Raw genomic sequence first — 12,838 nt, 5'->3', positions numbered from 1 at the left:
TGGTTAAGCACATAGACACCAGTAACCCAAGAATCTGCAAATTAAACTAAATTGCACTAGAGTAACAGGCATAAACTTGTAAAGTCTTTCTAGAATACAATTTGAAAGCATGAATCAAAATTTTTACCTTCTTACCCAGCAGTTCTCCTTCTGGGAACCAATCCGAGGGAAATCATCACAGACTTAGGCAAAGAATTAAGTTACAAAGATGTTTATCACAGCACTGTTCAATTAGAGAAAACGAGGGAGAATCTAAATGCAAACCGAACGCTATACAGCCATTAAATTACAGTTGTTGAATGTTTAAGAAAATAGACATCTTCCCAAGTCTCTAAGCAAAGAGAAAAGAAACAGATACAACGAGGCTTGTGAAGGAAAATGTATTATATAAGCGTAGGAGGAAAAAAAAGGCTAGGTGGACAGTGAAACTGTAGTTTCTTTGAATTACAGAATGAGACTTTGTTTCTGTCTTACTTTTGGTTATCTGCATGTTCTATATCAAACTTGTCTTAGTTTTGTTAAAAGGGGAAGAAAAAAGTGAACACAGAAACATTGAAACACACTGAAAAAGCCAAGCTTGCAGTTCTGAGGAGCTGCCAACTCGCAACTGCCCCCACGGAAGGGCAGGTAGGGGCTGCACCATTCCACAGATGCCGGGCTGGCCCCAAATCACATGTGTGGCTTTGGAATGCACCGGAGGGATTACGGGGCTGTCTGGCTTTCTGGGAGTGCCCATCCGAAAAGACAGTGAAGCTTCACTGTAACTTTCTGGTCATTTCGTTTCTAAAATTTAGCCAGTGCCTGGAGAAACCAGGAAAGTTCCATTACTCCTACTTCTGTGTGGCTCCATGCACCCCTCCTACACACACACACACACACACACACACACCCCTAGCCCAAGTTCCAGTGAGCCCCATATAAGGGAGAACTTTCCCAACAATCACAAGTACTCAGCAATGAAATGCCCTGCTTAGCAGAACAGGCAGGCCCTACCCCGGTCCCTAGAGACTTAACCTGGCACTCATTTTTGCCCAGACACACAACACAGCACGCAACTCAGCAGATAACCTCTTTTGAATTTGGAGAACTGGGGTAATTTCAGACCAGTGGCAGGGGAGGCTCTTCACTCCAACCCTCTCCCCCTCCCCCCATCCTCTATCACCGGCAGTGACACCCCAGGTTCTGGACACACCTCCATAGGCAGCAGCACTCCCGATCTCAGTCACCGTGAATAGGATCCTTTCTGTCTGGGATGTCCCATACCCACTTTCCTCTGCACCCACCTTCCATACGGTCTCTTTTTCCTGGTGGTTTATTTCCCTCAGCTCCAGACAAAAGACAAAGGCCACCCATGTCTTCTTCTCTGGGTTCTCAAGAACTGCCCCCCCCCCCCCCCTTACTCCCAATCTAGAAGGCAGAGTATGGCTTGCTTCCAGCCCCAGGACCCAGTGGATGGATCAATTCCATTGGCAGAACTGTACTCCTTTGGCTTCTTCCCCATCACAGCTAATGAACACTCATCCTCCAGTTGTTCAGGCCAAAACCTTGGAGTTATCCTTGACTCTCTTCCTCCTCTCATACTTAGATGTCATCTGCCAGGAAATCCCGCAGCTCTACCTTCATGACATGTCCTGAACCTGGTCTTCTCGCTACCACCCACCACTAGTGCCCTAATTCCAGTGGCTGCAGGTCCCTTAGCTGGTCTCCAGTCTAGTCTATTCTGCACCAGGCAGCCAGAGCCACCCTCTCAAAACTCAAGTCGGTTCACATCATTCCGCAGCTCAGAATCCTCCATGCCGTCTCATCTCACCAAGAGTTAAAGTGAGAGACCATTTGTTTCAGCGCTTCCAAAGGCTAGGCACGCTTGGCCTGCCTGGCCCACCTCAGACCTCATCTGCCTTCTCTTCCCCACTTGCCCCCCTCAGTCACGCTGACCTCCCTGAAGGATGCAGGCATGCTCTTGCCTTGGGCTTTTGCCCTGACCAGTTCCTCTGCCCGGAAGAGCCATGAATCATGCTACCACATCCTTCAGCAAAGCCCTCTCTGAGCACCCATCTAAAACAGCACCCCACCCCAAACGCTGGCCCACCCTAGCCTCTGTGTCTGGCTTTACTTCTTTCCACACCCTCTACCTGACATACTGTATTTGCTTGACTCCCCCTGATAGGGCAAACTCAGGGGAGCACAGTTTTATGTTTTATTCATCGCTGTATCCCCAGCACCTAAATAGAATAACATCCAGCACATAGCAGGCACTCAACAATGTCTGTTGAATGAGTGAATGAATGAATGAGGAGAAAGGAGTTGGTATAGATTCTCGTGGCCCAGTTGAGAACCCGGGGTCCAGCCTGTAAGTGAAGGACCAGCAATGGGCCAGTGGTCTCCACCTGTCAAGTCACTCTGCCCTCAGGAAGCCCCTTTCTGACCATTACTCTTAAGTACTGCTTGGAAAACCGGGGCTTGAGTCATTCCCCTGGGCCCTGACTAATTCTCTCTCCATCCCTTGGACCCACCTCCAAGATCCTTCCTCTACAGTATAATGGGAAATCCAGAGAGACCTCCCTATGGAGAAAATGGAAAGGAGCTGAATGATTTAAAGGAAAATTCAATTCTTCCTGGCTCAGCGGTTGAGAAAGTGCAAACACTCAGGAAGCTAGTGCCTCTGAAAGTGAAACAGTAATAGAAATATTACTGGAAAATACCAAACAGGAAGAGAAGGAAAATTCCATTGGGGAAGCAAGGTCCTCTGTCAATCCACCTTAATGATCTCAGCAAAGCTTTTCAGAATGAAAACAAGGAAAGAACCGGAAATCAATCAGGCTGTCACCCTTCCTGAGGACTGGAGCTATGGCCAAGTCACCTCCACATCACCCTGGTCTGGCACAAGGACCTGGCCAGTACTTGCTGTGGTGCAGGGCAGGCGCCAAGTCTCCCCAAAACCTCAGTTTCTTCATCTGTAACATGGGGGAGGAGGGGAATTACAGCACAGAGTGACTCAGAAATTAATTATGGGTGTGAAAGTGTCCTTTAAGCTGTGGAATATTCACATAAATGTAGGAATCAGTCACTTCTGAAGTATTAACAGAGAAGATTTTTTTTTATCTGCCACAAATAAGGCATGATATTGTGCAGCCTGAGGTGGAGAGGCATAATGGCTAAGAAAGATTCCAGCCCTGGCCGGTTTTTTGCTCAGTGGTTAAAGCACAGGCTCCATCAGCCCTCGGATGGAAGGGTCTCAGGTTTGATTCCCAGTGAAAGGCACGTACCTCGGTTGCAGGCTAGAACAGGAGGCAACCAATCAATGTCTCTCTCCTTCTCCTCTACTTTCTCTAACTATCTATATCTATATCTATCTATATCTATCTATATCTCTATCTATCTCTATCTATCTATCTATCTATCTATCTATCTATCTATCTATCTATCTCAATGAAAAAAATATCCTTGAGTGAGGATAAAAAACACACAACACACACAAATAAACAAAGATTCTGGTTTCAAATCTTATCTCTGCCACTTACTGGCATGTGACTTTATAGTTTACAGAACTTCCCTGTGCTGCAACTTTCTCATATGTACAACGGGAATGACAGAATCACCAACTTTAAAGAACTTTAAAGGGTAGAAGAGTTAATGCACAGAAAGCATGCAGAACAGTGCCTCACTCGGAGTAGGTGTCATGGAAGTACTGGCTATTATTACTACTGTGGAGAGCTCCCTCAATTCAAGTGATTACTCTTTTTTTTTTTTTAACTCAAATGCTTTCTCCAAAAAGCCTTCCCTACCTCCCTCACCCTACTTCTCCTCTAGCTCCATGGACTCAAGGCTCAGCCCAGAACAGCCTCTGTGCCAGGATGGCTCTGAGTTCACCCACACACACTACTTTATTGCTAAATCCTGCCATACAGATCTGTGTTCTGACCTTGGTTCCTGTATCCTTGTCAGAAGTTAAGCTCCTTATTGGCAGGTACCACCTATCCCCTGGCCCAACCTTGTATCCACACAGCTCCTGAGAGTGGCCTGCGTATGGCAGTTCCTCTGTCAGCACAGGCCAAACAAAAGTTATGAAGTCAGAGTGGCAGACACCACCGCAGCCTCTGCCCCCAACCTGCAAGAAGCCCACCCCCACCCCCACCCAACCTCAGAAGGCCAGGATCTAGCTCTCTGTTTCAAAGCCACCAAATCCAATTTATTTTCCATGGCCAATCCTGACCTACCCCTTTCCCCCTACCTCCTCCCCCATTACCTGTGGCTATCTCCACACAAGACATGAAACTGCGGGGGGTGGGGGGAGTATGTTGTGGGGGAAGCAAGGGGGGGGAGGAGAGTTCAGTTTTGCTAAATGACCAGAGGAAGGAAGCCACACCTGTTTCAGATTTGCTGTTTAACTCCTATTTTATGGGTCAAAAATGCTTTAGAGGCAGGCCTTAAGGGTTAAATCATCGGATATCAGTCATGTTCTGAGATTGCCAGATTAGAGGACAGTCACCTGATCTTCTTTAAGGAAATTTAGGTTCCTTGTTGATAAGAAAGGGCCTAGGTAGGGAAAACTTAGTGTTGCAATGAGGGGGCATGACTATTACAAGACATTTTGTGCGCCTGTAGTTTAGGAAGCACCAACTCTGTGCAGAATTTCTCTATAAAGTCAAGTGGCCCTGGCCGTGGCCCAGTTGGTTGGGCGTAGTCCAGTGCATGGAAAGGTTGCTGGTTCGATTTCTGATCGGGGCACATACATCCCTGGGATTCAGGCTCCATCCCAAGGAGGGGGCATGCAGGAGGCAGCCAATTGATGTTTCCCTCTCCCTTCCTCTCTAAAAATCAATAAAAAATTATTTATCAAACACTACTCTCTTTATAAAAAGCTAGCTATATAAGTAAACAAAAAATAAGTCAAGTGCTGCACTGGCATCTCATTTATGGAATTCAGAGGCAGATGGGGGTGGGGGAAGAAAGAAAAGCCAACTCTGGGGCCTCTTCTGGGGACCAACAAAGACCAGTCTGAGGGATAGGAATTAGGGGGAAGGGGTACAAGAAGAGGAGCATTAAGTAAAGGGCAGGAAGAGACACAAAACGCATTTCATTGTGTATCAGACTTACTACCTCTACTTAAATTGTGAAAACTGGTGGAACAATTTGGTAAAAAGCATGTAGGCTTTGAATTCAGACTACACAGGTGTGATCCTGGCTCTGTCACTTGGTAGCTGTGAGACATAAGGTGAGTCATTAATCTTTAAGCCTCAGTTTATTTATCCATAAAATAGGGGTAATACTACCTGTGGTAGATGGAGGGCATCGAAAGCTCTGATTGATGGCCTGCCTATATCCCTGCCTTTTGCCTTGGATTTTGTAGCTCCTCCTCTCTACTCAAATCCTGGCTCTGTGACTTGCTTTGGTCAACAGAATGTGTAAGGGAAAGTGTGCCAATTTCCAACCTCAAGAAACCTTATGGGCTTCTGTTCTTTCTTGGAACCACCATCATATGAACAAGGCTAGCCTGCTGGAGGATGAGAGACCACATGGAACAGAGATCACATTAGTGTCTTAGCCAAGGCCATCCTAAGCCATCTGAACCCCAAACATGGAAGAGAGCCCAGCTAGGATCAGCAGGGCTGCACACCCACCCCACACTGACCACAGATGCCTGAGTGAGCCTAGCTAAGACCAGAAACACTACTCAGTTGACATGTCCTTATTATAGTTGAAAGCAAGGGTTGGAAACTACAGACTACAGATAGGCTGCCTGTTTTTGTAAATAAAGTTTTATTGGAACACAGCTATGCCCTTTCATTTACATACTGTCGCTGGCAGCTTTTAAGCTATAATGGCAGAGTTTAATATTTATTGGAGACTGATCTGCAATCCTAATATTTACTATCTAGCCCTTTATGAGAAGTTTGCTAACTCCTGGTTTAAAACCACTGAGTTTAGGGTGATTTGTTACACAGCAATAGCTAACTGATACAGTACCTGAACTTATTCTAGGGTGATCATGAGGATTAAATGATCAATTTGAATCCTAGCTGGATAGCTCAGTTAGTTAGAGTTTCGTCCTGATACACCAAGATTGCAGGTTTGATTCCCACTCTAGGCACACACAAGATCAACCAACGAATGGATAAGTAAGTGAAACAACAAACTGATGTTTCTCTCTTTCTCTAAATACCAATTTTTTAAAAACATAAATAAATGATCAATTAGTGGTTAGCATGAAGCATGGAGAATGTATTTCTCTTCTGGGAAATCAATGGAAAAACTGGACTTGATACGCAGGCATTTCTCTCACATTACTTTTAAAGGATAGGACTTCAAAAGAGAAAGTATCCCAAGCCAAACCACAACTACCAAGTATGGCTCTAACCTTTTTAGTCAATTACTTTCTTAGAGCTGGAGAGTGTGACCATTAGCCAACTGGAAATGACTTGACAAATCATGTTTGCCCTGGTGTCAATCAAGCCACACATCAATGATTTAATGTGAAAAAGACCAAAAGACAAGTCACAGCTTCCCAGCAAGGCACATGAGATATTCTCTTCCCTTTGTGGCTCCAACCTCCCTCTGCCATACCCCACCACTCCTGCCCTGCTGGGCCTCCAACCATTCTCTCCCACGCCTTCAGGCCTGAGCACAGCTGTTCTATCCCTTCTGCATGGAGAGCCTTCCTCTTCACGCCCCAGCCTGGGGATTCCCACTCATCCTTCCAGTCAGCTCAAACAGTGCCTCCTCCTGAAAGCCTTCTTTGACTTCTCAGACAGAGAGTTGAGCCCTCCTATCCCTAGGCACACACTAGCATTTCTTGGGTCATGGTATTGTTCCTGAGAAGCTGCAAACTGAGTGTCTTCAACTACAAACTGAGATTCTCCCGTCTTTGAAGGCTAACCACCATTTATTTTCTCTGACTTCCCCCTGCTTAGCAGGCTGCTCAGAAACTGTTTGCTAAATGTGTGCTTTTTTTCCTCTTAAGAAAAAAAAAAAAAAAAAAAAAAAAGGTTAGACACAATATTATTTATTCCTTAGGAAACATGTTATTTAACTCAACTCTGTGGATGCCGACAAAATATAAAGTGTCGGTATGCATTAGTGTGTATTTAAAACTGATGTCATGATGCGTCTTGACTTTTTCAGCTGTGGTGGAAACATTTACTTAATGATAAAAGAAACAAGACTTCAGCAGAAAACAACTGGATGAGGACTGCTTGGCTGCCCAAAATAACTACCAAGTTACTGGCCTCTTCTATTACTTATCAATATTTTTATTGATGTCAGAGAGGAAGGGAGAGGGAGACAGAGATAGAAACATCAATGATGAGAGCCATTGATTGGCTACCTCCTGCACACCCCACACTGGGGATCAAGTCCTGACCAGGAATTGAACCGTGACCTCCTGGTTCATAGGTCGACGCTCAACCACTGAGCCATGCCAGCTGGGCTATCATCATTTTTAAATAAAGACAACCTGGAGGAATAATATTTCCACCTAATAAAGGTTTGTTCTCTCTTCCCAGGCACTCAGGTCCTCACTGTTTCTCCACTGGACTATACTGCAATTGTCCTCTAACTCTGACACCATCTTCCCCAGATTGTGGCAGCTGTTTATATAGCCTGGGATGCTCCCCAACCATGGCTTTGACGAAATCCATCTCATTCCTGGCTTACCATTCTACAAATCCATCTCATCCCTGGCTTACCCCCCGGGATGGGGGTGGGTACAAAGTCAGGCCCCCATCTCTCTCATATTGTCATCTTTCATTCCCCAGGCGAGTCCCATTGCAAAAAACCTTTGGTTTCAAAGAAGAAGCTCCTCACTGAGGTTTTACATGTACATACACATATATAACCACACGCACACGGGGACACACTTTCATATTCACGTGTACACACACAGCACTGACACACTAGTGCTCCTGCAGGCTGCAGTCACCCCTTTCTTTGCAATGAAATTCCACTTCCACCTCTAGGTTCAGCTCAAAGTTGCCTCCTAGGTGAAGACTTGTTAAATTTTCCAAGACAAAACCACTGGGAGACAAATGACGAAAAGACAGCGTGTCCGTCTCCTCCAGCGGCATAGGCCAGAGATTCCTGACAAATCTTCGGCAGCCTTTCTTCCCTCCCCTCCTAACTCACCCTGGTACCAAAAGATCTCTGAACATAATAGATGTGCCGAGTGAAAACTGGTTCCATTGAAAACACAGTTCTCCCACATGACTCTAACAGGAAAAATGCCCATGATGCTAGTGGCTTTGGTGACCAGGTGTGTGTGAACCCCAGGACTCACCTGGGAGAATAGGAGGATGCCTAAGTATGTGACAGAGGGAGGCACAGATACTGTGGGAGGTCGGGGAGAATGAACTAGAGGCACTGAAGAAAGGATCTGTGGACTGGCAGCTTCTATTCCAAGCCATACACAGGAACTCTCAACTCAGGTCCAATGTTGAAAACAAACACCAGGCCTGGCAGACAGGGGGGCATTCAACAACCCTCTAGGTTCTTGTCCAGCTGATAAAAGGAAGCTGGGCCTGAGATTAAGCAGGGTGCTAGAAGTAGGTGTTCCTGGATCCATGGTTGAGGGGCAGATGGAAGGCTCTGGGGTGTTCAGGGCTGGATCTACAGCATGCCTGGCCTCCAAAAGCTGTCTGGCTAAAAATAATGTGAAAACCAGGCTGCCTCCTGGCTGCCTGACCAGGCTGGAAGCTGGCCCCAGATTAGGCAGCAGCCCCTCACAGAGGGCATCTGGGGTCTCTACATTCCCCAAACAGCTCGGATCAGAAGACCCCGAGGGAGGAGGGTTCGGGAGAGGCCACTGTTGCACTAGTGGTTCTCAAAGTGGGTTGAGGATCAGCAGCCAAAGATCACCTGGGAACTTGTCAGAAATGCACATCCTCAGTCCCCGCACCAGGCTTGGTGCACCAGTCCTGGCTTACCAAGGGGTGGATCCAAGCAATTGGTGTTTTGACCAGCCCTCCAGGTGATGATTTGAGAGCCACTGTCCACTGTGACCCTCCCTTGCTGTTCCCCTCCTCCTCATTAGAAAAAAACATCTGGTAGCCTCAAGTCCTCAGCATATGGAATGGGAACAAGTTCTCCAAAGATCAAAGGGCTCAAAGTCACAACCCAATATGTGAAAAGCAGCCCCGAGATCTCTTCCCCCCTTCTCCCCCCCCCCCCCCAAATTGTATCTACTCACATCACTTAGCAGCTAAATCCATTCCTTGGCCCTCACTGTGCTTAACCTCCCTGACCCCACCTCTGCTGTCCCTCCGGGGCCCTGCAAACTCTCACCTCTCAATTCAGCTACAGGAACTTTACGTGCAGCTCCCTGAAGCACCAGCCTTTCCTCTGCAGCCAAGGTCAACACCCCTCCAACACGATAAAGGCCCTCCCAGACCACCCCTCCTCTTCAGTCCCAGGTAACACAAAGCCCCATCACAGCAGTCTTCATGTACTCTTCAGCCTGGGACACAGCATTCAGCTAGAGGGGCTGCTTCAGCACTGAGCAACCGAGGGCACAAGAAGACCCATGAGAAATAATTGATGGCAGAATGAAGCCAAGTCTTGAACACACTTGACATTCCAGCTATCAAGCATTATTCTTCAGTATTTGACATAGTCTTAATTGTAAGTGAGGGAAAATGTTTACTAAAGTTTTGAAAGAAAAAAAGAAGAAAAAAAAAGAAAAAGAAAAAGAAGAAGACTTTAGTGAGCAGGCAGGATGACCAGCAGCAGGAGAGAAAGATTTGCCCGCCTGGCAGGTGGCCATGGAGTAACAAGGCGGAGTCAGGGAGTCCAGCACCTTTGGCTGGCCCTTCCTGGCACCTTCCATACCCAGGAATTTTAGGTTCTCCCAGGCCAGCACCTAGATAAGCCTGGACTGTGCCTAAGGTGGTCAGGAGCCTCTTTGGTGTTCTCCTTACAGGTTCAACTACAAGCCCGTGATCCCGGAGGCTCAGAGAAATCTCCCCTTCCCCAAGGCAGCATCTGGGTGGCCACCTGGCTACCAGTTCTTGTCATCTAGATGAGGGCATCCTGGGTGCTTAGGAAGCCCAAAGCCCATGCTTCTGAGGTGTGGTCCCAAACTGACCCCAGGGAGTGGTGGGATCCACCACAGACTGCCCATGCTGTCCATCAGCAGGCCGATTGGGAAACGAATACCCTGGGGACCTGGGACCTCAGAGAGAGAAAGCCAGGCAGAAAAATTAAAGGTGGGCAACCCCTTACTTCTCCCCACAGGAGACAAAAAAGATCAATTTCCAAGTGCCAGCTAGTAGGTAGGAGCCTGTCTCCCACTTGGCTGGACATCTAATCCTAAAAGGAACTCAGACTCTTTATCAGTCTCCCCACTACCCTGCCTGGGCAAAAGTTTACAAGAGGGACAGCGGCCTGACAGCCACAGCAGGACAAGGCCTCAGATGCAATCAAAACACTGGCCTCCACCAGAAGATGGAACAAGTATCATTTTATGGGGAAAGGGAGGCTCACAAAAGTGTGAAGGGGAGGAGAGGGCCCAGTCTGGCTGTAATTAACTGGCCTGCTTCAAAGGGGGGAATCAAGATGGCCTGATACGTAAGGCAGAGGGTGGTCACAGAGTTGTCCCCCTCACCCCTGGGACGGTGTGGGGTAGAAGCAGGGTCAGGAAGGAAGGTGAGGATTGGAGGGGTGGGTCTCCTATCAGCGGAGCCGAAGGGCGGACCCCCCTCCCGGAAAAGCTGGCTTAGCTTCAGGGGCAGGTCCAGCACAAAAGACAGCCCGCATTTGGCTCCGGGGGTGGGGCCGCGCTGGGCGTTTGGAGGGATTTACATATGCACTTTGAGAGACAGCCGGCCCGGATCCGCCACCTGGAATGCAGAGTAATTCGGGGCCAGTCCCTCCCCAGCTCTGGACCGGTTTCCCATCAATAGACCGCGGGGGGTGGGGGTGGGGGTCCGGGAAGAGGAGAGAGACCAGAGTGAGCGCTCTTTTTAAGTCCGTGACAGCTCCGACTCTGACTTTACTCCTCGGGGGCGGGAAGGGCTGGCTGGGTGTCTCGTTCTTGGGCAAGGCCGGGCGGGGCTTTCTCGTCAGGCAACTTCCGAAGCGGGCGCCTGGCTGTGGGCTCAGAGAGGGGGCGTTTTGGGGAGCAGCAGAGAAAGAGAGTTATTTCAGGAGGACGACGATCGGGGGTGGGGTGAGGGTGTAAGAAGTGCACGGAGGGGACAGAATCAGGAAGGAACGTGGAGTCCTGACCCCAGGGGTCCTAGCAAGAAGTTGTGGATACAGGGACTCAGAACGGAGGCTGTGCCTCAGTTGCCCCATAAACCCAGTGGCCCTGAAGAGAGGCCGGGGGGCGGGGGGGTACCTTACCTTCTCCTTCTTGCCGGACCCGCTCTCCTCCGCGGCCGAGGCGGCACACTTGTTGAGCAGCTTCTTGCCTCCGCAGGCGGTGGGGCTCCAAGTGCGGCCGCCGGAGCAGGCGCCCCCCGAGGGGTCCCCGGCGGCGCTGCCCACGGCGCTCTCCACCTTGATGAGGCGGTGCTTGGGGGAGATGTAGCGCACCTCGGCCGGCGTGGCGGGGCGCCGCTCGCTGCTGCTGCGGTAGAGGTGCGGGGAGCCGGAGGACGAGGACGCGGCGGCGGCGCCCGCGCCGGAGGAGGCGCAGCAGCAGCCCGCGGCGCCCGACGCGGACGAGGCGGAGAAGGCGCGCTGGCCGCCGCCCGGCTCCCCGCCGCCGCCGCCGCCGCCGCCGCCGCCGCCGCCGCCGCCGCCGCAGTAGTCCAGGCGGCACATCGCGCGCAGTTTGCGCAGCGACGAGCCGGGCCCGTTGTAGGGGTCCTCGAAGTCGCGCTCCTTCTGCGCGCGGTAGGCGCGGATGAGGTCGCTCGTGCTGCCGCTGTCGTCGGGCAGCGACCCGGACAAGGCCGAGAAGCAGGAGGCGGCGGCCGGACCGCAGGACGCGGAGGAGGACGCGGAGGCCTGCGGCACGGCTTGCGGGGGCTGCTGCGAGGGCCGATCGCCGCCCCGGCGCCGCTGCTCGCGGTAGTCGGGCCGCGGCGGCTGCGGGGGGCTCTTGGTCTTGCTGTTGCCCAAGCTGAAGTACTTGTTCAGCCACTTGGCCATGGCGACAGGCCGCCTAGGGCCGCGGCACGGGAGCCAGGTCCACGGCCGCGGCCATCCGGGGGGCAGCGCAGCCGCCCAGGTTCCTCGGCGTCCCGGTCCCGGCCCCGGCCCGGGCCCCGGCGGGGGGCGTCCGGGGCGCCAGCTCCCGACGCCAAGTTCAAGTTCTCTCCGCCGCCTCCTGCCGGTGGCTCCCGGGCTCCGGCAGCTGCAGCGCCGCCCTCCGCCTCCGCCGCGCGCTGCCGGGGCTTCGGATCTGGAGCCCCTCGCGGGAGCGTCTCATGGGAGCCCGGCCCGCGGCCCCGCCGAGAGCGAAAGGCCCGGGCGCCCCCCGCCTCGGACGCTCGATCGTGAGCTGCGGCGCGCGCTGTTTGCTGTCCCGTCGGAGGCGCAGCCTCCGGCTTGGCCGGGATCCTGGCTGCTGAGCGAACTTGTCGGCGTCCTCAGGCACCCCCCCCCCCTTCTTCCTTCCCGAGAGCGCTGGGACGATCCTAGACCCGCAGCCGGAAAACGAGCGACCGAGGGAGGCAGCCGGCGCCCTGCCGAGCCCGCGCGCCCGTGCCCGTCCCGGCGGCGCCTGCCGCTACCGCTGCCGCCACCTCCCGAACCGCCGCGTGTGTGACACTCGGGCCGCCAGAGCCCGCCCCGCGCCGCGGCCCCGCCCACTCCGGGCCGGCGCTCGCCCCGCCCCCTGCCCGCCCAGTAGGCCCCGCCCCTCTCCCTCCCCCCGGGAGCCCCGCCGCCAGACCTCGGC

General features: G+C 51.6%; 1 protein-coding gene across 23 annotated transcripts in view; it reads right to left on the bottom strand.

Moving 5' to 3' along the window:
- The window catches only part of SHB (SH2 domain containing adaptor protein B), a 123,369-nt gene extending 110,645 nt beyond the window's left edge, over positions 1-12,724 (bottom strand). For 6 of the 23 annotated variants that reach the window (XR_006741244.1, XR_006741245.1, XR_006741246.1 and 3 more), the window contains exons 1-2: positions 11,739-12,715; positions 11,335-11,705 (exon numbers count right to left, since the gene is read on the bottom strand). Coding sequence is in view for 18 of the 23 variants with exons in the window: in XM_036433305.2 (XP_036289198.1) it covers positions 11,335-11,705; positions 11,739-12,087 (720 nt within the window). In the remaining 5 variants the exon portion in view is untranslated. Of the gene's footprint in view, positions 1-11,334 lie in introns of all 23 variants that reach the window. The other 17 variants (XR_006741248.1, XM_036433295.2, XM_045579985.1 and 14 more) reach the window with 7 other exon arrangements.
- Positions 12,725-12,838: the final 114 nt, after the last annotated feature.

The sequence above is a fragment of the Pipistrellus kuhlii genome, unplaced genomic scaffold, assembly GCF_014108245.1.
Source record: "Pipistrellus kuhlii isolate mPipKuh1 unplaced genomic scaffold, mPipKuh1.p scaffold_m20_p_12, whole genome shotgun sequence".
In the NCBI taxonomy this organism is placed as follows: domain Eukaryota; kingdom Metazoa; phylum Chordata; class Mammalia; order Chiroptera; family Vespertilionidae; genus Pipistrellus; species Pipistrellus kuhlii.
This window is presented reverse-complemented; position numbering and strand designations above follow the sequence as displayed.